This window comes from Canis lupus, chromosome X (assembly GCF_003254725.2).
Source record: "Canis lupus dingo isolate Sandy chromosome X, ASM325472v2, whole genome shotgun sequence".
In the NCBI taxonomy this organism is placed as follows: domain Eukaryota; kingdom Metazoa; phylum Chordata; class Mammalia; order Carnivora; family Canidae; genus Canis; species Canis lupus.
Genome location: NC_064281.1, coordinates 123,820,442 through 123,847,880, shown reverse-complemented (window position 1 = coordinate 123,847,880; position 27,439 = coordinate 123,820,442). Strand labels below are relative to the sequence as shown.

Here is a 27,439-nt window from a genome sequence, read left to right as displayed (position 1 = left end):
AGTTGGTTAAGCACCTGCCTTTGGCTTGGGTCATGATGCCAGGGTCCTGGGATCGAGCCCTGCATGAGGCTCCCCACTCAGCAGGCAGTCTGCTTCTCCCACTCCCTCTGTCCTTCCCCTTGCTCATGCTCTCTCACTCTCACGCTCTCTCTGATAAATAAATAAAATCTTCTAAAAAAAGTAAAGCAACGTTAAAAGACACTAAGAGTCTTAACTAAGAGTCAAAACAGTACATACAACTTCTAAAACAGAAACCAGAAAATTCAGTGTAACAAATGGCAGGAAAAGTTAAACGAATTAAACAGAAAGCATGGCAAACAGAAGACAAAAGATAATTACAGGAACACTGCCACGTATCACAGCACTGATGATGAATGCATCACACTCACCTAGTAAGACAGATATTCTGATTGTCCAAGTAACTCAGGATCTTGCAATACTCTATTGACAGGAGACATACCCAAAACAAAATAACGGAGGGAGGCTGACAATGAAGGAATGGAAAGTCATACGAGGAAAAGGCTACTAAGACAAACGGCAACATGCAACAGGCAGTGGCGGGCACCGCTGGCTGACTAGTCCAATGTCCAGGCTCACCTTCCCCCTTGGTCACAGAACGCCAATTTTTAGCCGAGGCAGAGCTACCTGACAGGCCTCCCTGCTTAGGTGTGGCTGCTTCACTAAGTTCTGCCAGTGAGATGGAAATGGAATTGTTTGCTGAGATTTCTGAGGTCATTGATTAGAAATCGGCTGAGCTAGGACGGGCCACTTTTGCCCTCCTACCTTTCCTCTTCCTTCTGGCCCTCAATGGAGATGTGCTGGCTGGAACTCCAGAAGTCTCGTGGACCATGAGGGGACCTTAGGACGGAAACCATATACCAAGATGGTGAAGCAGAAGAGAGGAGCCTGGGTCCCTGATGACATCACAGAGGCCTGGGATACCTATCATCTCCAGACTTCTACCCAAGAAAGAAGAATCTTTCTTGTTTCGACTGCTATTTATTATAGATTTTTTTCCTAATATGCACAGTTCAACCTAAATCTGACAGGAACAATAATATTCTTTATATTCTTTAGGGATTTTTTTTCTTTAGATTTTTTAAGGCATACATACATTAATGTGTAAATGGGCAAAGAAGGCTACTCATATTTCATGAAGGAAAACACAATAGGACAATATAATAGTTATGAACCTTTGTAAACTCTTTATACAGTAACAATGCAGCTTCAAGACATATAAAACTAACTCTAAGATATAGACGTGGATGGGAGGTTTATATACATCTCTCAGGTATGTATGATTAAAACTACAGACTATGAGGAAGGATATAAGGCTCACTATAATACAAGTTTATTCTAATAAGGATAAAGGGACTTTTATCCAAGAGACAATATACTTATTTTTCGATCCATATGAAAAAGTCACAAAAATGGACCATGTTTTAAGTCAGGGGTCAGCAAACTTTTTGTGAAATGTTCAGATAGTAAATAAGTCAAACTGTGTGGTCCACAGGGTCTCCGTCACAACTACTCAGCTGTGCAGTTGTAACTGGAAAGTAGTCGTAGGTAAAACAAATGAGAGTACCTCTGTTCCACTCAAACATCATTTCCAAAATAGGCACCAGGCCCTTATGGCCTGCAGGGTGGAGTCTGTGGACCTCTTTTCTAGGTGACAAAGGAAATACCCAAAAATTTCCATAAAGCCAGTATCACACAGGCCACAGTTACTATAATGGATTGAAAATTATGGGGCACCTGGGTGGCTCAGTTGGTGTCCAACTCTTGATTTCAGCTTGGGTCATGATCTCAGGTTGTGAGATCGAGCCCTGCAGTGCAGTCTGCACTGGGAGTGGAGCCTGCATAAAATTCTCTCTCCCTCTCCCTTTGCCTCCCCCCACCCCACACTCTCTCTCTAAAAAATAATTAAAAAATAAATAACTAATATAACAGCTAAATGAGTAAATAAATAAATAAAATCCACCCCCTCCCAGATCTACAAATCTGGAAATTTTTAAATGCATTTCTAAATAACTCTTGGGTTGAAGAGAAAAGAAAAACTGAAAACACAAATCAGAAGTAAAAAAACAAACAAACAAAAGCCATTGGAACCTATGGAATGAAACAAAAGTGAAGAGGAAAATTTACAGCATTAAAAGTATTCATCAGAAAACAAGGGAGACAGAGAATAAATTTAGTTTGCAGCTCATTAATTTTTTTAAAAGATTTTATTTATTTACCTGAGAGAGACAGAGGGGGCAGGTGGAGAGAGAGACAGCAAGCAAGCGAGTGAGCATGAGCAGGGGCAAGGGCAGAGACAGAGGGAGAACAAGCAGACTCCCCACTGAGCAGGGAGCCCGATGCAGGATTCGATTCCAGGACCCTGAGATCATGACTTGAGCTGAAGGCAGACACTCAATCGCTGAGACACCCAGGTGCCCCTCAACTCAAGAATTTAGAAGACAACAGAACAACACAGCAACTATAAAATATACAGCAAATAGAAGGAAGAAATCAATAAAGAAAAAAGCAGGATTTTTTTTCTTAAAGCTAAGAAAGTTGATTGATGTAGAGAACTTAAAGCTGGTGCCTTGAAAAAAGCCAACAAAATAGATAAGCCTCTGGCAACAGAATCAAGAAAAAAGAGAAAACACAAGTAAACAGCAGTAGCAACAGAAAAGGGAACAAATTTATTTATTTATTTATTTATTATTTATTTATTTATTATTTATTTATTTATTTATTTATTTTTAAAGATTTTATTTATTTATTCATGAGAGCCACAGAGAGAGAGAGACAGAGACACAGGAAGAGGGAGAAGCAGGCTCCATGCAGGGACTCTGACATGGTACTTGATCCCGGGTCTCCAGGATCATGCCCTGGGCTGAAGGTGGCACTAAACCACTGAACCACCCAGAGATCCCAAAGGGAACATATTTAAAGAAAGAGATCTTACAATTATCTGCTCAAGAAATATTTACTGAATGGCTACGATGTGGCAAGGCCTTGCTGTAGGTGCCAGTGAACAAGACAGACAGGGCCCCCACAATCATGGAGACAACAATCCAATGCAGGGGGGGAAGAGACTGTAAATAATAAACAAATAACTAATCTACATTACTGATAAATGCCACAAAGAAAATGAAACAGATTTTTAAAATGGAATTTTAAAACAATCTTTAGATACATATATCCTCAATTCCAAACACTGGAAAACAGATGAAATGGATAACTTTCTAGGAAACTATCAATCACCATAACTGACACACACACCGCATGATTTCACTTGAACGAGGCATCTAAAATAGCGAAACCCATAGAAACAGAGGGTACAGTGGTGGCTGCCAGGGGACGGGGATGGGTATAAAAGGGGCTGCCATTCAACAGGCATGAAGCTTCGGTTATGCTACATAAATTCTAAAGGTCTACTGTATAAAAAAATAAATAAAATAAAATAAAATAAAATAAAAATAAATAAATAAAATAAAAAATAAGTAAGTAAGTAAATAAATAAATAAATAAATGTCTGCTGTACAACACAGTGCCTAGAGGTAACGGTAAGGTTTAGTGTATTTCAAAATTTAAAAAAAATTTTTAAATTTAAGAGGGTAGGTCTCATGTTCTCTTCTTACCGCAAAAAAACAAAATAAAATAAATCAAACAAAAGACCCACAAAGGACACAAGGAAACTCTGGAGGTATTGCAAATGTCTATTACCTGGACTGTGCTGATCGTATCACATCTATTTGCATCTGTTCAAACTCATCAAATCGTATGAATATGTGTAGTTCTTTGTATATCAATTATGACTAAATAAAGCTGTTTAAAAAACAAACAAACAAGCAAGAAAAAAATAGCAATGTGCAGCTAAAATAAGTTCTGAAGAATTAAGATGGTTAAAATAAAAACCAGAACACTCAGTGGGTACCATGATTTTCATTGTTCATGGGTCTGTCTCTCCATTATTTTATGTGTGATGACATTCTAGCTCTATGGCCGATTTATATGTAGCTTCTAGATGATTTGTAACCCAATAGTCAGAAGCAAGACTTTAAATCCCAGTAAAATAAAGCTAAGGCTAAGGAATTCAAACTACAGAGGAAGACAAGGATCATGTTTCCAGCTCAGTCAAAATCTATTTCTATGAATGCAGAAGCATTGCTTCCAGTGATGATTTTGTCAGTGCTTTCTTAGGTTAAACAGATTTGGGTTCTGACATTTTTTAAAGGTTTATTTATTCATGTGGGGGGTGGTAGGAGGGAGAGAGAACCTTAAACAGACACTGTGCAGAGTGTGGAGCCCATGCGGGGCTCAATCCCCCAACCATGAGATCACAACCTGAGCCAAAACCAAGAGTCAGACACTTAACTAATGGGGCCACACTGGGACCCCTGGGCCCTGACGTTCTTAAAAGGAGACACATAGTAAGCATTGGGCCTGCACTTGCCCAGCCACATGGTTTTGGATGAGCCACTTTATTTCCACAGATTCGAATTTCTGAAAGATACTTCAAGACCTTTCAAAGCACTAGTGATTGGCTCTACTGAGAATTCAATTCTTCTTCTCTCTTCTTCCATCATAGTAGCATTCCTTTATAGGATTAGTGCCATTTGTTGAGAACACGACACAGTCTGAAACTCTGGTGGAACTAACATGGAGGGTAAACTTCCAGCTAAAAAGGTTTTCCTCCACCAATGCACTCCCAAATGGATTTTTCAGACCACTAATATTCACCATCCTCGAAAAATAAATTTGTTCTTAATACTTAAAATGCTTCTATTAAATCATTCCAAAGTTCAGAGAAAATCAGTACTTTGTACTTCAATTAATAACTTTATTGAGGTATGACTGTGGGTGGGATGAGAACACTTACGAGTTATTCTCTTATCAAATTTCAAATATGCAATGCAGTATTGTTAACTATAGTCACTTTGCTGTACATTAGCTCTCCAGAATTTATTCATTTTGCCTGAATGAAGCTTTGTACTATTTGACCAACATGTCCCTAATTCCCCTACCTCTCAGCCCCTGGCAACCACCATTCTACTCTCTGGTTTTATGAGTTTGACTTAGATTCCACATAAGGTCTTCCAGGTTCATCCATGTTGTTGCAAATGGCAAGATTTCCTTTTACATTAAGGCATAGTGATATTCATTGTGCATGTATTTATGCACTTCTGGTGATTAGTGACGTTGAGCACCTTTTCAAATACCTATTGGCCATTTGTAGGTATTCATTTCTTCATTTTATTGTGCATCCTTGGCAGTCACGTTGAAGATCAGTCAATGCTATATTTGTGGATTTATTTCTGGGCCTTTGATTCCATTCCATTGGTCTAGATGTCAATTTTTTATGCCAGTATCACACTTTTTGACTACAGTAGCTTTGTAATATATTTAGAAACCAGTAAGTGGGATGCCTCCATCTTCATTCTTGCTCAAGATTGCTTTAGCTAATTGGGATCTTTTGTGAGTCCATATGAATTTTAGGATTGTTTTTTTTCTATTAATATAAAAAATGCTTTTGGCAGGGGCACCTGGGTGGCTCAGTTGGTTAAGCATCCAGCTCTTGATTTTGGTTCAGGTAATGATCTCAGGATCTTGAGATCGAGCCCCACACTGGGATCCCTGCTCAACGGAGAGTCTTCTTGTATTCCTCTCCTACCTCTCTCGAATCAATAAATACATTTTTAAAAACTCCATTGGGATTTTAAGAGAGAACACTTTAGAATACATTGACTCTTTAGATCAGTTTTAGTAGTATGGACATTTAACAATATTAATTCTTCCAACCCATGAGCATAGCATGTCTTTCCATTTATCTGTCTCTTCCTTAATTTCCTTCATCAATATTTTACACTTTTCTGTGTACAAGTCTTTGACTTTGGTAAAGTTTATCCTTAAGCATTTCATACTTATTTCTTTTTTTTCATACTTATTTCTATTGTGAATGCAATCATATTTTTAAAAGATCTTATTTATTTATTCATGAGAGATGCGAGAGAGAGGCAGAGACACAGGCAGAGGGAGAAGCAGGCTCCCTGCGAGGAGCCCAATGTAGGACTTGATCCAAGGACCCCAGGGTCACGCCCTGAGCCCAAGGCAGATGATCACCCACGGAGCCACCCAGGTGTCCCACCACTGTATTCTTGATTACCTATTTGGATAGTTTGTTGTGTATAGAAACTCAACTGATGTTTACATATTTGTTTTGTATTCTGCTAATTTACTGAATTTATCAGTTCTAAGATTTTTGTTGTTCTTTTTAGGGTTTTCTACCTATGCAATCATGTCATCTGATAAATTTTACTTCTGATACGGATGCCTTTTATTTCTTTTTCTTGTATTATTGCTCTAAGACTTCCAGTACTATATTGAATAGAAGTGGCAATAGTGGGTATCTTTGCCTTGTACTAGATCTTAGAGGGAAAGCTTTGAATTTTTCTCCCATTTATTATAGTATTAAAACCCATCGGGATCCCTGGGTGGCGCAGCGGTTTGGCGCCTGCCTTTGGCCCAGGGCGCGATCCTGGAGACCCGGGATTGAATCCCACATCAGGCTCCCGGTGCATGGAGCCTGCTTCTCCCTCTGCCTATGTCTCTGCCTCTCTCTCTCTCTCTTTCTGTGACTATCATAAATAAATAAATAAAAAAAAAAAAAAAAAAAAAAAAAAAATAAAACCCATGAAAAACATGGGTTTTTCATGTCTGGCTTTTGCTGCATTAAGGTAAGTTCTTTCTATACCTATTTTGTTGAGTTTTTATGCTTTTTCTGCATCAACTGAGGTGATCATATGGTTTCTATCTTTCATTCTGTTAATATGGTAAATCAAATTGATTTATTTACCTATGTTGAAACATCCTTATATCCCAGGGATAATCACATTTGTATACTTGTTAATGGTATATCATCTTTTTAATGTGCTGTTGAATTCAGTTTGCTGATATTTTATTAAAGATTTTTATATCCCTGTTCATTAGGGATATTCACCTGGAGTATTCTTTTCTTGTGGTAACTTTATGTGGCTTTGGTATCAGGGTAATGCTGGTCTCACAGAATGAGTTTGAAGTGTTTCCTCTTCTGTTTTAAAAGGGTTTAAGAAGAATTGGTATTAATTCGCCTTTGAATGTTTGGTAGAATTTACCTGTGAAGCCATCTGTTCCTGGGGTTTTTCTACTAGGCTGTCATTTTGCAGATGTTACTCTGCATGTAATTTATAGTTTATGCCAGTAGTTACTTCCCTCATGGATATCTCACAAAGATGAATGAGTACTTTTTAAAATGATTTTTTTCATTGTTTCTGCATGGTAGGGGGTTGGCTTTAGCTCTAGATACGTAGTACCTATAAGCTTTGGGAATGTTCTATTTAGGGAAGGGAGGACCTTCCCTATGATACGGTACGATAGGGACATTTATTTCTTTTTTAACTAATGGTTTACAATATCCCTAAGATAACTGGGGACATCCCCCTTTTATTGCTTTTGACAAAGACAGTATAAACTTCAAAAAAGGATGTTTATTAATGCAAGGTATACAAATGACTATATATATAATATATTTGCATTATGTATGTACTATATATGTAATATATACATATATCTCAAGTATATATATTTGCACTAAGCCCCCAAAGTGAAACCCATCAGTATAAGCAAATAAAAGCCAAAGTAACTGCTTCACATTATTGTGTGAATTTAAGCTGTCCTTAATCGAAAATTAAATGAAAATGTTCATTTAGTCTTTGCACTATTTAGTCATTCATTCGTTCGATGTTTATTCTGTTCCTTTATTTTCTGTTTCTGTCCAAGTTGACCTTTTCCTTGATGGATGCTTAGGTCCCTTAAATTTCCTATCACAATGTTGAATGCTGCATTATAGTCTTTACTACTCAATACATTTGAGAATCTATGTAGGAGTAGGGATTGCCAACTTTTACTCCTTGATTTCTCTCCAACACATCCTGTATAAAATAAACTGCTCCAAATATCCCCTAAGTCTCTTTCTTACTAAACAAAACCCTAATTTTTAGCTGGGTGCATTGACTCTAAGCCCAAATATTTCTTAGCATCTCTTACAGCTAGTTTTGACTGTATACTTGCTGGCTAATAAGATCTTCATGGAAAAGGTGTATGTACTACCTGGAAGATTCCTTAAAAAGAGGGGGATCTTTTTAAAAACTTCCTTCCATTTGCTGTTTAGAATATCATGGTAAGTCTGAAAGTTTACCATCTATCTTGTAAAAATGGAGTAACAAGATAGAAGATGCCTGTTTCCCTTAATAACAGCCATTTATTGTCTATTTACCTGTTTACTTCTTTTCCATGATGGAGAATGTAACTTTGCTTAAGGTACTATTTTGGGAGTTTTTGCTTAGTTCTCAACTGAAGGTAATTTTAACTAATACAACCTACTAAATTGTTACATATATGTTATGAAACTAAATAAAAATATCCAGATTATGTGACTTTAATTTTGGGGCTATGAACACAGGGCTATATCCACGTATAAGAAAGACGCTATTCATATAGCAATAAAATGCTAGACCTAAAAAAATGTATGAAAAGGTTTTCAACTTGATTAGTGAGCAACAAAATGCAAATTAAAGCCACAATGCAATGCCACTATACACTCCCCAGGCAAAAATGAACAAGACAGATAGTACCAAGTATTGGCAGGGATGAGGAAGAAGCAAGTTTTCAACATTGCTGTTAGGAGTGAAAATTGGTACAGTTTGGAAAACTGCTGGCATTATCTATTAAAGCCGAACATATACACACATATACTCACATATTCCATTCCTAGGTAGGTACCCAACAATAATACCCAACAAATGTACATTATGTTCACAACGACAAGAATATTCATAGCAAGGGCACCTGGGTGGCTCAGTTGGTTAAGCGTCTGCCTTCAGCCCAGGTCATGATCCCAGGGTCCCGGGATGGAGCCCCACATCAGGCTCTCTGCTCTGTGGGGAGTCTGCTCCTGCCTCTCCCCCTCTCCTGCTTGTGCTCTCTCTCTCTCAGATAAATCTTTTTTAAAAGGATATTCATAGCAGCACGATTTAGAAGAGCCTTTTAAAAACTGGAACTCTCTCTCAATAGAATGAATAAACTGGTAAACTTATACAATGGACTATTCACACAGCAACGAGAATTACTAAACCACTGTTTTATGTAACAACATGGATGAACCTCACAAATATACTGATGGAAAGAAACTAGACATGAAAGAGTATATATTGTATGATTCCATTTATAGATGGTTGAAAAACAGGAGAAAGTGACTTATATAGTGTTAGAAGTCAAGAAGTTAGGATTCCAACCAAAGCATCTGGCTACAGAGCTATGTTCTTCTTTATTATGATATATTGTCTTTCTAGAAAAAAAAATAAATTCAACTCATTTTATAGCTTAGTAAAATAATCCTGAAACCAAAAGCAAGCTTACTTACAGACACAGATGCAACCTCTTAAGCCAAATACTAGTGAATATAATTTACTTTGTATTAAAAGAACAAATGCAACCAAATCTCACTGTTTAAAAAGTTTTCAATAGGGACACCTGGGTGGCTCAGTGGTCGAGCACTGAGGCAGGTTCAGGGCGTGATCCTGGGGTCCTGGGATCGAGCCCCACATCGGGCTTCCTGTGGGGAGCCTGCATCTCTCTCTGCCTACGTCCCTGCCTCTCTCTGTGTGTCTCAGGAATAAATAAATAAGATCTTTTAAAAAAATCTTCTTAAGTTATCAACATAAATCATTACGTTTGCTAATGAAAAGGGAAAACAGGGCAGCCCAGATGGCTCAGAGGTTTAGCACCGCCTTCCGCCCAGGGTGTGATCCTGGGGACCCGGGATCAAGTCCCATGTCGGGCTCCCTTCATGGAGCCTGCTTCTCCCTCTGCCTGTGTCTCTGCTTCTCTCTCTCTGTCATGAATAAATAAATAAAATCTTAAAAAAAAAGGGAAAACAGCCACATTATCAATTCAGGAAATGACAACCAGGCATATGATAAAACTAGACATGTTCATGATTAAAAATTCTCAGTAAACTTGAAAGGAACTTAAATTAATGAAGGAATAGAAGTGTACCACACAGTCAGATCACCCATACTTCGTAGAACATCAGAAGTATTCCCTTTACAGTCAGAAAGACAGTGTTATTTGCCACTTAACTGCTATTCAACTTTTATATGTAGGTCCATAGCAATGAAATAAGAATACTCTTGATTGTTTGCAGATTATGATCATCTACCCAGAAAAATACATAGCATCTATATGACAGGAATAACTGTCCAGAATTCATTATAGAAAAAGGAAAAACAATCCTATTTAGAAAAGCAACAAAAAGTCTGAATTTAATGAAATGTACTATGGTGTATATTTGTTGGTTTTGCTGCCATACGTTGTCTCTTCCTTCTGGAAATAGTATTTTGAAAATAGGAGTACCAAAACCCTTTCTCCTTCACAGTGAGGAATTGACCTTAGATTAGCTTTCTAGAAACCTGATAAATGTAGACCATCAGCTGTGTGACCGAACGAGTGCGCCTGGCTTCCGATACGATGCCCTGGGTGGTATCGTGCCTCTGGCTCAGGAGGGCTGCGAGTGAACATAGATGCCTACTGGGAGCCACAGCGCAGGCACAAGTGCATATACTTCTCGTTCTTGGGCCCTGTCCCTGGCTGGGATGCAGACTATGCCCAGGGACAGGATGGAGTGGTCCCTACTTTCGGACATGGGACTTGGAAGCCACAGTGGCTCCCCCGCTCCCCACCACATCCCATATGCTCTCTTCACACCTGACCTGTTAACTAGGGGGTCAGAGAAGACCCCCAGACGGCTGCGAGAGTGCTGGCAGGCTGGCTACTCACCCTCAACTCCCCTCACGATAGTGCTACAAGGTGAGCCACGCATTAATGTCTCCACTACCAAAGTCACACATGCAGTTAAAGGTGCCTCAGGACTCAAACCAGGCTGGCTGGCTCAAGGTCCCACACTCTCAGCCCCTGCCCGTTTCTGTGTTAGTCTGTCGTCACAGATCAGGGGGACATGGGGACAACTAGTGATGTGACTACAAGGGGTTAACTCAGTACAGCTCCAGGTGAAGTAAGGTTGTAGATGTAAAAACCAGAATGATAAAAGGAAATACTTTAGGCTCTATTTGTGGTCTTGAGGAAAAGAAAGGTAATTTTTAAAGATAAATGGCATAAATAAAATGAAAACACTGTAAAAAAACATTCATTTTAAAGTGATTGACAAAGGGCACAATAAACAAAGTTGGTGGGGGAGTGACTATTTGCAACACACCTGACAAAGGACGACATGGCCAGCACACACAAAGAAGGCATGCAAACCAGCAGGTAAAAGCCTCAACAATTCTACAGAAGAAAAATCAAAGGATACAAATGTACAACCAGGGCTGCCCAACGTAAGACGGGCACTCCCGCTAACACATAGCAAGGCCCACTGGAGGGGCCCGCCCGTAAGAAGTGACTGCCTGACATGAAGAGTGGCCCTTAGTCTCTGAGTTCAGTTCCTCATCAGCACAGGGGCAGGTCTGGGGGGGGGGAATTAAACGAGGGGAGGCACCTCAAGCACCTGACAGTTTCCCTCAGCAATGACTTCTGTCAACACCTTCCCAACGTCCACAGCTCTTCTCCTGCGATCTACTGATGCCATGAATCACAATACATTTAGATTTCTTGAAGCTGAAGGAATCTTGTATTTCTGGGTTAAACTGAACTTAGTCATTGTGTATTATTCCCCAATAACACTATTATATTTGATTTGTTGATAGTTTATTCTGAGTTTTCACATCTAGAAGTCATATTGGTCAATAGTTTTCTTTTCCTGTGCTATCTCTCATCAGGTTTTGGTGTTAAAATAATTCTAGTCACTGAAAAAAAACTGGGGAGCTTTGAACCTTTCTGTATAGTCTGGAAAAATGTGCAAGTTTATTTAGAAGCATTTTTGGTCTCAGCTTTGATAACTGCACTAAACAGGTTTTCTATATTTTTGATCGACTTTGGTTTGTTTTGCTAAGAAATCATCCATTTTCTTTAGGTTTTCAAATAATCAGTCACAAAACTCATGTACTAATGACTTATAACTTGTCAATCTTTTTTTTTCTTTTGTCCTACCATCAGAAGTGTAGGGAGGGCTGCCCTGGTGGCTCAGCGGTTTAGCACTGCCTTCAGCCCGGGCATGATCCTGGAGTCCTGGGATCGAGTCCCACATCAGGCTCCCTGCATGGAGCCTGCTTCTCCCTCTGCCTGTGTCTCTGCCTCTCTCTCTCTCTCTGTGTGTCTCTCATGAATAAATAAATAAAATCTTTAATAAAAACAAAAAACAAAAAATAAAAGTGTAGGGAGTACAGTTCAAAAGATTTTAACATAGACTCCAGTAGCCACTTTAACAAGGATACCGAATTTTCCATCGACCACTCTGAGAAATTCCCTCACGGTATCCCTTTATACCCACCCGCTTCCCCCCATCCATAAGGCCTAGCAAACACTGGTTTATTCTGTATCCGTAAAATTTTGTCTTTTCCAGAATATCACATAAATGCAATCATACAGCAGGTAGTTGAGACTCGCTTCTTCCCCTCAGCTTCTGCAATTCTTAAAAGCTGTGGCCTCTATTAAAAGTTCATTCCGGGATGCCAGGGTGGCTCAGTGGTACAATGTCTGCCTTCGGTCCAGGGAGTGATCCTAGAGTCTCAAGATCAAGTCCCACATCAGGTTCCCTGCATGGACCCTGCCTCTCTCCTCTCTATCTCTCATGAATAAATAAAATATTTAAAAAAATAAAAAAATAAAAGTTCATTCCTTTTTGTTGTTGAATACTTCTCTGTTGTATGGATGTCTTAGAGTTTGGTGACCTACTCACCTCTTAAAGAGATTTGGGTTGTTTCTACTTTATGGCAGTTATGATAAGGCTGCTATAAGCATAGGCTTACAAGTTGTGTGTGAGATTGTGTTCATTGCTCTATGGCAAACAAGAAGACTGCTAAGTCACAAAGTTTTCTAAAGTCACTATATAATTGTGCATTTCCACCAGCATTTTATGAGTTCCAGTTCGGCATCCTTGCCAGCACTTGGTTCTGTAAATATTTTAGAGACTCTACTAGGTATGTAGGGGTATCTCATCATGGTTTCCATTTCCATTTTCCCAACAGCTACTGATGTTTACCATCTTTTCATGTGCTTATTTGCTATCCTTACATACTTGTTGAATTATCTGTTCATGTCTTTTGCCCGTCTCTTAATTCAGTTGTTTGCTTTTTTTGTTGAGTTTTTTTTTTAAGATATTATTTATTCATTTGAGAAAGAGACATATAGAGAGAGAGTACAAGCAGCGGGGAGAGGGAGAAGCAGATTCCCCACTGAGCAGGGAGCCTGCTGTGGGGCTCCATCCCAGGACCCTGGGATCACAACATGAGGCAAAGGCAGAGCAGACACTTAGCCCACTGAGCCACACAAGCACCCCACTTCTTTGTTGAATTTGAAGAGTTCTTTATATATTCTGGATACAAATCTACTGTCAGATATGTGATTTGCAGATATTATCACTCATTTTATAGATAGTCTTTTTATTTTCTTAAAAGTTTCTTTCACTCAGGGTGGGGAAGTCTGCTTCTCCCTCTCCCTCTGCCCTTCCTGCCCCCCCACCCATCCTCAGCTTACGCTGTCTCTCTCAAATAAATGAATTAACTTAATGTTTCATTCAGCAAAGTCTTTAATTTTGATGAAATCTAATCTATCAGATTTTTCTTTTATGGAAAATACTTTTGGTTCTATGTATGACTCATTAGCAAACCCAACATACAGATTTTGTCCTATATTAGCCTCTAAAACTTTCATTTTGTTTTCTATTTGGACATGATATATATTTTTTTGGACATGATATTTTTATATGTGAAGTTTGATATAAGGTGCAGATTGACATTATCTTGTATATGGTAGTCAATTGTCTAACACCATTTGTTGAAGATGCTATCCTTTCTTCACTGTATAGTGTTTTTGTTTTGTTTTGTTTTGTTTTTGTCTAATATCAATTGCCCAGGGATGCCTGGGCGGCTCAGTGGTTGAGTGTCTGCCTTTGGCTCAGGTCATGATCCTGGAGTCCTGGGATCAAGTCCCACATGGGGCTCCCCGCAGGGAGCCTGCTTCTCCCTCTGCCTAGGTCTCTCTCATGAATAAAAACATAAAATCTTAAAAGAAATAAAGTGAAATAAATTGGCCATCTTTGTGTGGGTCTATTTTTGAACTCTATTCTGTTACACTGATCTAGGTGTTTATCCTAAATCTATAGATTACTTTGAGAACTGAAATCCTTAGTCTTCAAATCCATGAAAATGTTATATATTTACATTTAATTAGGTTTTCTTTCATTTCTTTCATCAATGTTTTGTGGTTTTCAGCATATAGATTTGATACATGTTTTGATGAATTTACCCCTGTTTCATTTTGGGGAGTATTACAAATGGTACTGCTAAAATTTTGTTTCTGATTTTATATTGCTAGTAAGTAGAAATGAGATTGCTTCTACGTGTTCACATTTTATCCTTTGACATCATTCACTTACTGGTTTTAGGAATTTCTTTGTAGATTCCTTGGAGGTTTCTATGTAAACAACCATGTCCTATACCTGTAGGGATTAATTTACTCCTTTCCAACGTACCTGCGTTTTATTTCTTCCATTATTGCACTGGCTAAGATTTCCAGTACAACGCGGAATAGAATCACAGAGAGTGGACTTTTGCAGAACCTACAAGTCCTACTTGTAGGACTATAATGACATGACAGACCTTTTAATCCAAAGGTATCTCTAGCTCTATTCATTTTTTTAAGATTGAGGTAAAATACAGAAAACCTAAAATTCATCACTCTAACCATTTTAAAGCATGTGACCCAGTGACTTTTTGTACATGCACAATATTGTTACAACCATTACCACTATCTAGTTCCACAACATTTTCATCACCCCAGAAACTCCATACCTATTAAGCAGTCATTCCCTGTTATAGTCTAAATTGTGCCCCCCCTCCCATTCATATATTGAGACCCTACGGCCCAGGACCACAGAACGTGGCTATATTAGGAGAGAGGCTCTTTAAAAAGGAGATTAAAGTAAAATGAGGCCTTTAGATTGGGCCCTAATCCAGTCTTGACCAATGCCCTTATAATAAGAGGGAATTTGGGCATGCAAAATGAACCCAGGGATGTGCACACACAGAGGAAAGGTCACGTGAGGACACAGAGAGAAAATGGCCAGTCATCTGAAAGTCAAGGAGAGATGCCTCAGAAGAAGTCAAACCTGCCAACATCTCTTGCACTTCCAGCTTCCAGAACTATAAGAAAATAAATTTCTGTTGTGTAAGCCACCCAGTCTGTGGTTATTTTTTATGGCAGCATGAGCAAACAAATATACTATCAATTTGCCTCTCGACTCTACTTTTTGTTTCTCCAGATTAGCCTATTCTGGATATTTCATACCTTATATGGCCTTCTGTATCAGGCCCCTTTAACTTAGCATGTATTCAGGATTCATCCATGTTCTAGTATTTGTCAATCCTTTTTATGACTGATATTCCCAATGTATAGATACACTACATTTTTTTCATCCATATATCAGTTGATGAACATATGGGCTGTTTCCATTTTTTGGCTATTATGAAAAACGGTGCTATCAGCATCGCAAGTACAAGTTTTTGGTTGAACACTTGTTTTCAATTGTCTTTCATTTTCCCTCAGGGTAGAACTGCTAGGTCATATGGTAATTCTATAAATAAATTGTTGAGCGATCACCAAACTTTTCCACAGCAACTGAAGCAGCGTACATTCTCACCTGCAATGAGTCATGGTTCTACTTTCTCCACAGCCTCAGCAACATGTTATTCTACTTAAAAAAAAAAAATTATAGGGGCACCTGGGATTGAGTTCCGCATCAGGCTCCCCGTGGGGAGCCTGCTTCTCCCTCTGCCTGTGTTTCTGCCTCTCTCTGTGTCTCTCATGAATAAATAAATAAAATCTTTTTAAAAATCAATGAAAATTAAAAAAATAAAATAATTATAGCTCTCCTAGTGGATGGGAAATAGTGAGTAAGCATCATGATTTTTATTTGCATTTCCCTAAAGACTGACAGATATTGGGCAGCTTTTTGTGTTGACTGGCCATTTATATATGTTCCTTGGAGAAATGTCTATGCAAGTCATTTGCTCATTTTTAAGAATTGAGATGCAGTTCATACAGCATAAAATCAATCATTTAAAAGTGAACAATTCAGCAGGATTTAGTACATTCACAATGTTCTGGGACCACAAGCCCTAACTAGTTCTGAGACATTTTCATCACCCCAAAGTACACCACCATATTCATGAAGCAGCTGCTCCCTGTTCTTCCCGCCCTACAGCCCATTCCGACCACCAATCTTTTTCTGTCTAGGGACTTAGCTATTCTGAATACTTTATATAAATGAAATCATACAATATGTGACCTTTTGTGTTTTGCTTCCTTCACTTAGCATGTTTTCAAGATACTTCCATGTTGTAGCAGGTTTCAACATTTCATTCCTTTTCTATGAATAAGTAATATTCCATTCAATGGATATACAGTTGATCCTTAAATAACATGGGTGTGAACTGTGAGTCCACTTATATATAGATATTTTTCTTATAAATACAGTATCCTATAATAAATGTATTTTGTCTTTCTTATGATTTTATTAAAGTTTTATTTTCCATAGCTACTTTATTAGAAAAATACTATATAAGACATATACAAAACGTGCTGATTGCTTATGTTATCAGTAAGGCTTCCGGTCAAGAGTAGGCTATTAGCAGTTAAGCTTCAGGGAAGTCAAAAGTTGTATGTCCATTTTTTACTGCATGCAGGGTTGGCACCCCTAACCCCCATGTTGTTTAAGGGTCAACTGTACTATATTTAGCATACCTATTCATCAGCTAACGAACATTTGGGTTGTTTCCATCTTTTGGCTATAGTGAATACTGTCTGAAGGTTCCAACTTCTCCACATTTTTGTCGACTTGCTATTTTCTGTCTTAAAAATCATGCTCAACTTAACATATGATATGGCATCTCACTTTAGCTTTGATTTGCATTTTCCAAAACGACTGATGTCAAACATTTTCTCATGTACCTGTCGGTGTACATTTGTACACCTTCTTTAGAAAGGTCTATTCAAATTCATTGCCCATTTTTAAGTTGTCATTTTGTTGTTGAATTGTAAGAGTTCCTTATATATTCTGAATACTAGACCCATGTTAGATATATGACTGGCAAATATTTCCTCCTATTCTGTAGCTTGTCCTTTCACTTTCTTGATAGTGTCTTGAGAAACAAAAGTTTTTCAATTCTTAAAAGTCCACTTTATGTTCTTCTGTTATTCATGCTTTTGGTGTCATATCTAAGATTCCATCTAAAATCCAATGTCATGGGGCACCTAGTGGCTCAGTTGGTTAAGGAAGCATCCAACTCTTGATCTCAGCTCAGGTCTTAATCCTCAGTAGTGAGTTCAAGCCCCGTACTGGGCTCCACACTAGGCATGGAGCATACTTAAAAAATAAATTAATCAAAATCAAAAATTTTAAAATCCAATATCATGATTATCTGTATTTTCTTCTAAGCGTTTTCTAGTTCCAGCTCTTCTACTTAAGTCATTGGTCTATTTTGAGTTAATATTTCTTTATACTAGATGTGAATATCCAGTTGTCCCACCAGCACTTGTCGAACAGACTATTCCTTCCCTCACTGAATGACACTGGTACCCTTGTTGAAAATCAATTGGCCATAGGTATACATGTTTATAAGTGTTTTGGTTGCTGAAGCTTTGTAGTTAAGCTTTGAAATCTGGAAGTGTGATTCCTCCAACTTTCTTATTTTTCAATATTACTTTGATATATGACTTGCAATTTCATATAAATTTTAGGATGATCCATTTCTGTAAAAAGGGCCATTAGAATTTTAATAGGGATTGTATTGAATCCAGAGATCTCTTTGGGAATTATTGTCATCTTAATGATACTGAATTTTCTGATCCATGAACATGGAGTTTCTTCTGATTTATTTAGTCATTCTTTAATTTCCTTCAGCAGTGTATTCTATTTTTTACAAGTCTTTCCAACACATGGTTAAATTTTTTCCTGGGTAGGGATACCTGAGTGGGTGGGTCAGCAGTTGAGCAACTGCCTTCAGCTCAGGGCATGATCCCAGAGTCCCAGGATCAAGTCCCACATTGGGCTCATTACGTGGAGCCCGCTTCTCCCTCTGCCTGTGTGTCTCTCTCTCATGAGCAAATAAAATCTTCAAAAAAATAAAAATTAATACAAATAAAAAAATTTTTCCTGGGTATTTCATTATTATGGATGCTACTGCAAATGGAACTATTTTCTTTATTTCTTTTTTGGATTTTGGATCGTTACTTGCTGATGTGAAGAAACATAACAGATTTTTGTATATTGGCTTTGAACACTGAAGCTTTGCTGAATTTATTAGCTCTACTAGCTTTTGGGGATTTCTTTAGGATTTTCTATATAGATAGGATCATGTCATCTTCAAATATAGTTTTACTTCCTACTTTCCAACAAGGATGCCTTTTATTTCTTTTCCTACCTAAATGTCCTTGCTAGAACTACTAGTACAATGTTGAATAGCAGTGGTGAAAGTGGGCATCCTTCTCTTGTTCCAGAACTTCCAATGTTTTCACTCTTTTACCACTGACTAAAATGTTAGTTGTGAGTTTTCTTAAATGTCCATAAATGTTAAGGAATGTCCTCTAAATTCCTAGTTTTGAGTGATTTTATCATGAAATTGTGTTGGAATTTGTCAAATGCTTTTTGGGCACCAATTAATATAATCATGTGGGTTTTTTCCTTCATAGTACATTGACTTTAGGTTAAAACTTGCTTGTATGTCAGGGATAAATCCCACTTGGTCATGGCACATAATCCTTTTAATGTGTTGTAGGATTCAGTTTGCTAGACTTTACTGAAAATTTTTGTATCTGTATTGATAAGGAATATTGCTATGTAATTATTTCTCTCTTTTTTTTTCTTTTTTGTGATATCTTTGTCTGGCTTTGGTATCAGGGTAATGCCAGACTCAAAGAATGAATTAGAAGTACTCCCTCCTCTTCTATTTTTCAGAAGAATCTGAGAAGGATTAGTGTTAATTCTTCTTTTAGTGTGTAGAATTGTGTAGTCATCTGAATTTAGAATTTTCTTGGTCAGGAGAGTTCTGATTACTGATTCAATCTATTTTTATAGTTCTGTTCTAGTTTTCTTTCTTTTTGAACCAGTTTTGGTAATTTGTGTATTTCTAGGAATTTTTCCATCTCCTTTAGCTCATCTAATGTATTAGCATGCAATTGTTCGGTTTTACCTTATAATCCTTTTATTTCTGGAAGGACAGTAGCAGTGTCCCTATTTTTATTGAAGATTTTAGTTATTTGTGCCTTCTCTCATTTTTGTCATTCTAACTAAAGGTATGTCAATTTTGTTGACCTTTTCAAAAAACTAACTTTTGCTATATTTGATTCTTTTTTGTTCTATTTTTAAAAGATTCTATTTTTTTGAGAGTGAGCAAGAGGGAGAGCACAAGCAGGGGGAGAGGCAGAAGGAGAGGGAGAAGCAGACTCCCCACTGAGCAGGGATCCCGACACGGAGCTCTATCCCAGGACCCTGAGATCATGATCTGAGCTGAAGGCAGATGCCTAACCAACTGAGCCACCAGGTGCCCCCTAACTATTGTTTTTTATTCCCTATTTTGTCTTCAACTTTAACATTTATGATTTTCTTCCCTCTAATTGCTTTGTATTTAGTTGACACTTTTTCCAGTCCATTAAAAGTGTAAAGTTAGGTTATTGACTTGAGATATTTAATTATTCCTTAAATTTCTTTTTATTTTTTTAAGCAATTTCTACACCCAACCTGGGACTGGAACCCACAACCCTGAGATCAAGAGCCACACACTCTACCAACCAAGACAGCCAGGTGCCCCTGCCTGATTTCTTTTTTAATATACAGCTATAAATTTCCCTCTGAGTACTGCTTTTTCTCTATCCCATAAATTCTGGTATGTTCTAGGTTTATTTTCAGTCTTGAAGTATTTTCTAACTTCTTTTGTAATTTTTTCTTTGTCCTATTGGTTGCTTAAGAATGTGTTATTTAATTTCCACATTTTTGTTATAAAATTTCCAGATTTCCTTCTGTACCTGATTTCAGATCTCATTCTATTTTTGCAGAAGATGCTTTGTATGATCTCAAACTTTTGAAATTTACTGATATTTGCTTTACAGACTAACAGGGTTTATCCAGGAAAACATCCGTGTACAGTTGAGAAAAATGTGTTTTCAGCTACTATTTGGTAGATCTACTAGTAACAATACTCTCAGTTTTTGTTTACCTGGGAATGTCAATTTCTCCTTCACTTTTATTTATTTTTTTTAAAGATTTTAGTTATATATTCATAGAGACAGAGAGAGAGAGGCAGAGACACAGGCAGAGGGAGAAGCAGGCTCCATGCAGGGAGCCTGACGTGTGACTTGATCCAGGGTCTCCAGGATCACGCCCTGGGCTGCAGGTGGTGCTAAACCGCTGAGCCACTGGGGCTGCCCTCTCCTTCGCTTTTAGAGGATGATTTTGCCAGATACAGAATGAATTTTTCCTTACCAGTTCTGTTGTTCTTTTTTTGTTGTTTCCTTTTTTCCTATCAGCACTTAGAATACGTCATCCCACTGATTTTTGGCCTCCCTGGTTTCTGATGATAAATTGCCTCTCAATCTTATTGAGAATCCCCTGTGTGTAATGAGTCACTTCTCTTGCCGTTTTTCATGATTCTCTCTTCGCCTTTGGCTTCCAACACTTTGATTATAATATGTCTCAATGTCAATGTCTTTGAGTTCATCCTGCTTGGAGTTCTTTGAGATGCTGGATGTTTAGCTTCATGCCTTTCATAAAATTTGAGAAGCTTTTGACCATTATTCCTTCACATATATTTTCTGCCCCTTTCTCTCTCTCATCTTGTACTGAGACTCATATTTTGAGAATAATGATAATGTTTCAAAGTATCCCATGGATCTCAGACTCTGTTCAACTTTATTTTTTACTTTCTAATACTCAGACAGTAATATCATCAGTTGATTCTTTCATCTTCTCAAACCTGCTGTTGAACCTTACTGGTGAATTTTTCACTTGAGTCATTGTACTACTCATTTCAGAATTCCTATTTGGTTCCTTTTCATAAATCATCTCTTTACCAATATTCTCTACTTGATATCCTCTGTCATCTTCACGGTTTCCTTAGTTCTTTGTACATAGTTTCCTTTTCGCTTTTTGAGAATATTTTAAATAGTTGATTAAAAGTCTTCGTCTAGTAAGTCCAATCTCTGGATTTCCTCCAGGAATGCTTTTATTTTTAAAGATTTATTTATTTATTCATGAGAGACCCAAAGGGGGAAGCAGAGAGAGAAGCAGGCTCCATGCAGGTAGCCTAATATGGGACTCAATCCCGGGTCTCCAAGGTCGCACTCTGGGCCAAAGGCAGCGCTAAACCGCTGAGCCATCTGGGCTGCCCAGGAATGCTTTTATTAATTCTTTTATTAATTCCTTTTTTCTGTTTATGGCCTAAAACTTGTTTCTTTGAATGTCTTTGTTGTTAAAACTGGATGTTTTGAATATTATAATATGGTAAGTGTGGAAATCAGATTCTCCTCCCCAGGGTTTGTTGTTGCTAGTTTTATCTGATTTTGTGTGTTTAGTGACTTTCTTGAACTAATTTTTCACAGTCGATATTCTTTGTTCTGTGTAACCACCGAGGTTTCTGTCCCATTAGCTTTGTGGCCATGTAGTGATTCAACAGAGATTTCCTTAAATATGAGATTGCAATTTTTTTTTCTCAGCACTTGTCTGGTTGCTATGAAGTTTTAATTGGTTTCTACAGTTTCAATAAAGTTGATTCTGACATTTTTTGCCAGATCATTCACTGCTTTTGTGGAGAACATTTCCTGTCAAGTCCATCCAATAAGTTTTGTATTTCAGTGATTTTTTTTTTTTTTTTTTTTTTTTTTTTTTTTTTTTTGTATTTCAGTGATTGTATTCTTTACTTCCAAAGTTTGCAGTTGGTTCTTTACGTGTTGCATTTCTTTGCTGAGACTCTCTTTAAACATTTGTTACTGAAATATTTCTGATTTTTAAGAACATTTTTATCATAGTTGCTTTAAAGTCTTTATCAGATCATTACTACATCATTGTCAGGTCAGTGTTGGCATCTGTCGATTACTGTTTTCCATGCAAGTTGAGACTTCCGTGGTTCTTCCCATACTAAATAATTCTGAATTCTATCTTGTGTATTTTGAATGTTTTTTTATGATATACAGGATCTTGTTTGTATTCTACAGAGAATGTTGCTGTTTTTGTTTTAGCAGGCCATTTGCCTAGTTAAGTTCAGGTTGAAATTTCCACGGTTGGCTGTGCTTCCAATGTCAGTTCAATTTTCAGAGCATTTCTAGTGCTCTTCAGATCTTCCATGCATATATGCCACCCAGTGATTAGTACGGGACATATGTAGTGATCTACTAATTAATTCAGTTATCACTTATGCTACTTAGGATCAGGTCCACACATACATGGCTCATGAGTGGGCCCAGAAATTTATAGACAATTTTATGAGGTTGGCTTTAACACACTCCTCCCTTTGTATAATTTCCTGGAGCCTACCCTTTTGGTCTTTCTGCCAGAAACTTGGGATTCTAGTTACTCCTCATTTGTGCTCTTCCACAACTGGGCCTCTATATACACAGAATATTTAGTAACTAGCCTTCCATTCTTAAGCCAAAATCATCATCATCAACATCACTAACAGCAACAGCAATAAGAGTTCTCCTAACAGAATAAACTGTCTGGAATTGCAGCAATTGTTAAGATTGGTATCCTAGAGCAAGATATCTGAAATCTAACATTTAGTGATTCCTGAGAAAAGTGGTTGGCTCTCAGCGCACTCACCCTAAAATGAAGCCTCCTGTTGACAAGCTAAGGACACAAAAATGTTTTAAAATATTTTTCCATCCTCTTTTAAGAACAAGGCAACAAAAACATAAGTGATATCTCATAAGTTATAAGATATTTATACATTTAGCATGAATATAAATACAATAAAAAGATCAACAGAAAAATTACCACAGAGGAAACAGGTAACTGAAAAAAAAAGAGAAGAAAATTTATCATTTCACCATCATAGCAATAAATCAAGAATAGGATACTGTGAAATACGAATAACGCCTAAACAAGGAAAAATCTATTAGTCAAAAATATTAAAAAATTGGAAGACAAAACTTAAAATATACTCGAGAAATGAGAACAACAAAAAAAGAGACAGAAAATATGACTTTAAAGAGTAAGTGTTGTCAACCTAGGGACTTTGCTATCTAACCAATAGGAGTTCTAGAAAGAGAAAGGGAAAACAGTGGGAAGATTTATCAAAGAAGAAAATGATATGACACACAGTCCTCTTAACCCACGGGGAGAAAGAGGTAGTCATAGGAGAGGCAGCTGTCATGCCATCTCTCAGTGTTGGGGCTTCGAGTCCACAAGAGAGGAGAAATACCCTAGGTATATGAAGACTCATGCCCTGATCCCCAAAACCAGCACGAGAGCCAGAAGTTTACTTACTTCATCTTCCCAATACTTCAAATGCCATCTTAGAGTCAAAATGGAGAAAAGGGGAAGTAACTCGAAGAATGAGACGACATCCCCCAAAGAGCAAGTGACACTTGAAGAAACTTTAAACGATGGGGTTGGACTGAACGATAAAAAGATTTTCTCTTCCCAGGAACTGAGTATAGATGGATGATTTTATCTGAGGATACAAAAGAACTTCTGAGCCTTCAAGCACAAAAGCCGTGTAACTGACAGCATCCAGCACTCGGAATCAGAGAAAATCCACTCTGGCTAATTGTCAGAAAATTTTATGACATTAAGAATAAGAGAAGTCCCTAAAAGCTGTCAGGGGGAAAAAGGACCCTGCAAAAGAACAAGAATGAGATGGGTAAAAGATTCAAATGCATATCTTTCTTAGAAAGAGGAAAGAGTGAACCATGAAAGAGGACATGAAATCCAGACAAAAGTGCATCTAACCAAGGAGAATAAGGAAGGAAAGTTCCAGGCTGTCAGTCGAGACCTGACTAATGCAGGAAGGTGGAGGAGTTCCAGGAGTGATCCTAGGAGAAGCAGGGACTCCAAAGATTGCTATATAAGTCCAAAGAATTTTCAACTTGGAGAGGTGATAAAGGGATAAACTTAAGGAGAGAAAAGTCATTCAAAAACCCCGTGAAAAAGTAAAAGAACTTTTCAAGAAAGGAAATGGAATTATAATGTACTACTTTACACTGCTTGGTTGTATATGAAGTAATATTTACATGATCATAATAATATAAACATTTATTCTCCACTCTTAGAGTCAACGAGTAGAGAAAGCACAGAAAATGCACTTATGGTTACAACACGACACAGATGCTTGCAACTGTGAAAATATAAAGATTTGTGGTGAAAATACAACAGGGAAATTGAAATGGGGCAGAGTATGGAATTAAATCCTTATTTTGGAGGGCAAAATAACATAATACGAATAGATAACATCTTAAATTATAAATCTAGAAAGAATATGAAGAGAATTTTCTTCAGGGATCAAACTAAACATCACTTCGCCTCTGCTGAGGTGACTAATGTGTTTCCTTCCAGATATTTAATGTATTTACCAGCAGGTATGCTGGGGTATTCATGTATATATTTCTCTTCCATCTCCTTACACAAATGGTAGCATGCTGTACATAGTATTCTTATGCCTTGTCTTTTTTATTTCACCATGTCTCTTGCAGATATTTCCATATTACTACTGAGCTTCCTCATATTTTTAATGGCTGCATATTATTCCATTATTTAGATGCATAATTTATTTAATTGGGTCTGTACAATCAATTCCCTGGAATGAAAATCAACCCACCAATACATACAGACATATATACACACATCTTTGTCATACTTACTCTGAGCTCTTTTGGGCCTGTATGGATTGAAAGCAAGTGTAGAGTACCCGGCCAGTCTAAAAAGAGAGAGAGAGAGAGAGAAAGAGAGAGAGAGAGAGAGAGAGAGAGAGAGAAAGAAAGAAAGAAAGAAAGAAAGAAAGAAAGAAAGAAAGAAAGAAAGAAAGAAAGAAAGAAATATCACACAGAGAAGGATTAATATTCAAACAAGTATGGCACTTTAGTAGATTCTAACCTAATATTCATATCCATATATAAGTGATATCCAAAGACCCTCCGGAAGTGGGATGTTAAAAGGGATTCCAAACATGGAATACGCCATAAATCAATTTCTACATAGCCAAAATCATTTCACGTGAAGTATAAAGTTCAAGATACTTCACTGTTCCTGGAAAACAGTCATTTTATGAACAATATTCATTATTAACATAAATTCTGACAATATAACTAATGTATTAAAGGACAGAGCATACTTGGTAGTCTTGGCAAAATTCATTCCTACAATGTTAAATAGTAATTTTCTTTTTGTTTGAACTGACACGTAGTTAAACCTCTTGACAAAAAAATTCAAACAGAAACCCTCTAAAGAATGGCAAGACTAGCCACTGATTGAGCTGCTTAACTTCTCTGAGCGTGGCTCATCCATAAAATACAGATAATAATCATCCACCGGGCACCTGGCTGGCTCAGTTGGTTAAGTAAGCATCTGACTCTTGATTTCAGCTCAGGGTCGTGAGATCGAGCCCTGTGTCAGCCTCTGTGTTCAGCATGGAGTCTGATTGAGATTCTCTCTCCCTCTGCCCCTCTCCCACATGCTCTCTTTCTCTCTAAAATTAATAAAATAAATCTTTAAAAAATAATAAAGATTCTCATAGACCTGTTATCAAGGCTAGAACATATTTATGTAAAACACCTAATAAGTAGGCACCATACAATAGGTGATAAATGGCAGCACTTGTTACTACTAGCCATCAAAATATCTGCAGAATCTGGCCCCTTTTCATTATTACCTCCACTCCTTCCACCACGGTCAAACCTCCATAAGCCCTAGCCTAGATCACTGCAGTAGCTTCCTAACTGGTTTCACAGACATCATGGATTCCACACTCCCTCCTTCCCCACGCACCCACCCCCATCCTCTGTCCAACTTATGATCAACACAATAGCCAGAAAGATCCCATTAAAACATAAAGTCACCATCTCGTGGCTTCTGAAGTCAGAGTCAAATCAAAGGCCTGATGAGACCTGCCCCTGGGTATCTTTGAGACCTCATTGTAGAATTACCAAATGAGTTAGTGTCCAGACCAGGACGGTTTCAAGAAAGAAAGGTGTTAACTCAATAGGAGACCGGGAAAATGGGGTAAAACTGAGCCATAGGGTCATGGTCTTCCTCATTCTGCTGTAGTCACACTGACCTCCTTGATGTCCTCTGAACATGCCACACTCACCTCAGGGTCTTTGCACTGGCTATTTCGTCTGCCTGGAACGCTCTTCCCCCAAGAAATCCACAAGACTTGCTCCCTCACTTTCTTCAGGTCCTGACTCAATGACCCTTCTCATTGAAACCTTCCCTGGCCACCCTATTAAAATTGCAAAAAGATTTTTCTCTATTCTCTGTGTGTTTACACACACGTGCGCATGTACACACACACACACAATACCTTTGTGTTTTTATCTTCTATGAAACAGGAAAAAATAAGTCCTACAAAGCCTTGATCCATCATCTGGTACATGGCTTGTGTGCGAACATCTGCAAATAAACAAAAATGAAAATCTGCTGTCAATAAACTACATCTCACAAACATGAAGATTTAAAAACAATAGCAGCATACAGTCCTCCCAGGATATAGATTCTACAGGCAGAACAGAGATCCTAAGGGCACTATGACTGTCAAAGCATAAACATTTTACTAGGTAAGGGAAGAGTACCATGAGAAGTCTACAATTAAATAAGAAGAGCTAGGGGGACGCCTGGGTGGCTCAGTGGTTGAGCATCTGCCCTCGGCTCAGGGCATGATCCTGGGGTCCTGGGATCAAGTCTCCCATCGGGCTCCTTGCGGGGAGCTTGCTTCTCCCTCTGCCTGTCTCTGCCTCTCTCTCTGTGTGTCTCTCATGAATAAATAAATAAAATCTTTAAAAAGAAAAAGCTAGGTTTAGAACTCTTTAGTTAGTCCCCCAAAACTTGATAATTTCTTCCAGAGGACTCCAAAAGAAAGGAAGGCTGAAGAAGAAGACAAATAGCTTCCTCAAATAAGCATTTGGATGGACATCTTTCAGGGAAGTGAATACATGAAACTTGACAATAAAGAACGGAAGTGTAGGACTATTATGGAGGAAATTCTTATAGAGACTGCAACAGAATTAAATTCAACATCCCAGGGAGTAGATACAA

At 37.9% G+C, this 27,439-nt stretch overlaps 1 protein-coding gene across 7 annotated transcripts in view; it reads right to left on the bottom strand.

The window, feature by feature from the left end:
• BRCC3 (BRCA1/BRCA2-containing complex subunit 3) overlaps positions 1-27,439 on the bottom strand; it is a 62,445-nt gene that overhangs the window by 17,355 nt on the left and 17,651 nt on the right. For 4 of the 7 annotated variants that reach the window (XM_049107316.1, XM_025460514.3, XM_049107313.1 and 1 more), the window contains 3 exons: positions 26,709-26,797; positions 25,051-25,106; positions 784-858 (listed from right to left, as the gene is read on the bottom strand). In XM_049107316.1, the coding sequence (XP_048963273.1) occupies positions 784-858; positions 25,051-25,106; positions 26,709-26,797 (220 nt within the window). The remainder of the gene's footprint in view (positions 1-783; positions 859-25,050; positions 25,107-26,708; positions 26,798-27,439) is intronic. The other 3 variants (XM_025460517.3, XM_049107314.1, XM_049107315.1) reach the window with 1 other exon arrangement.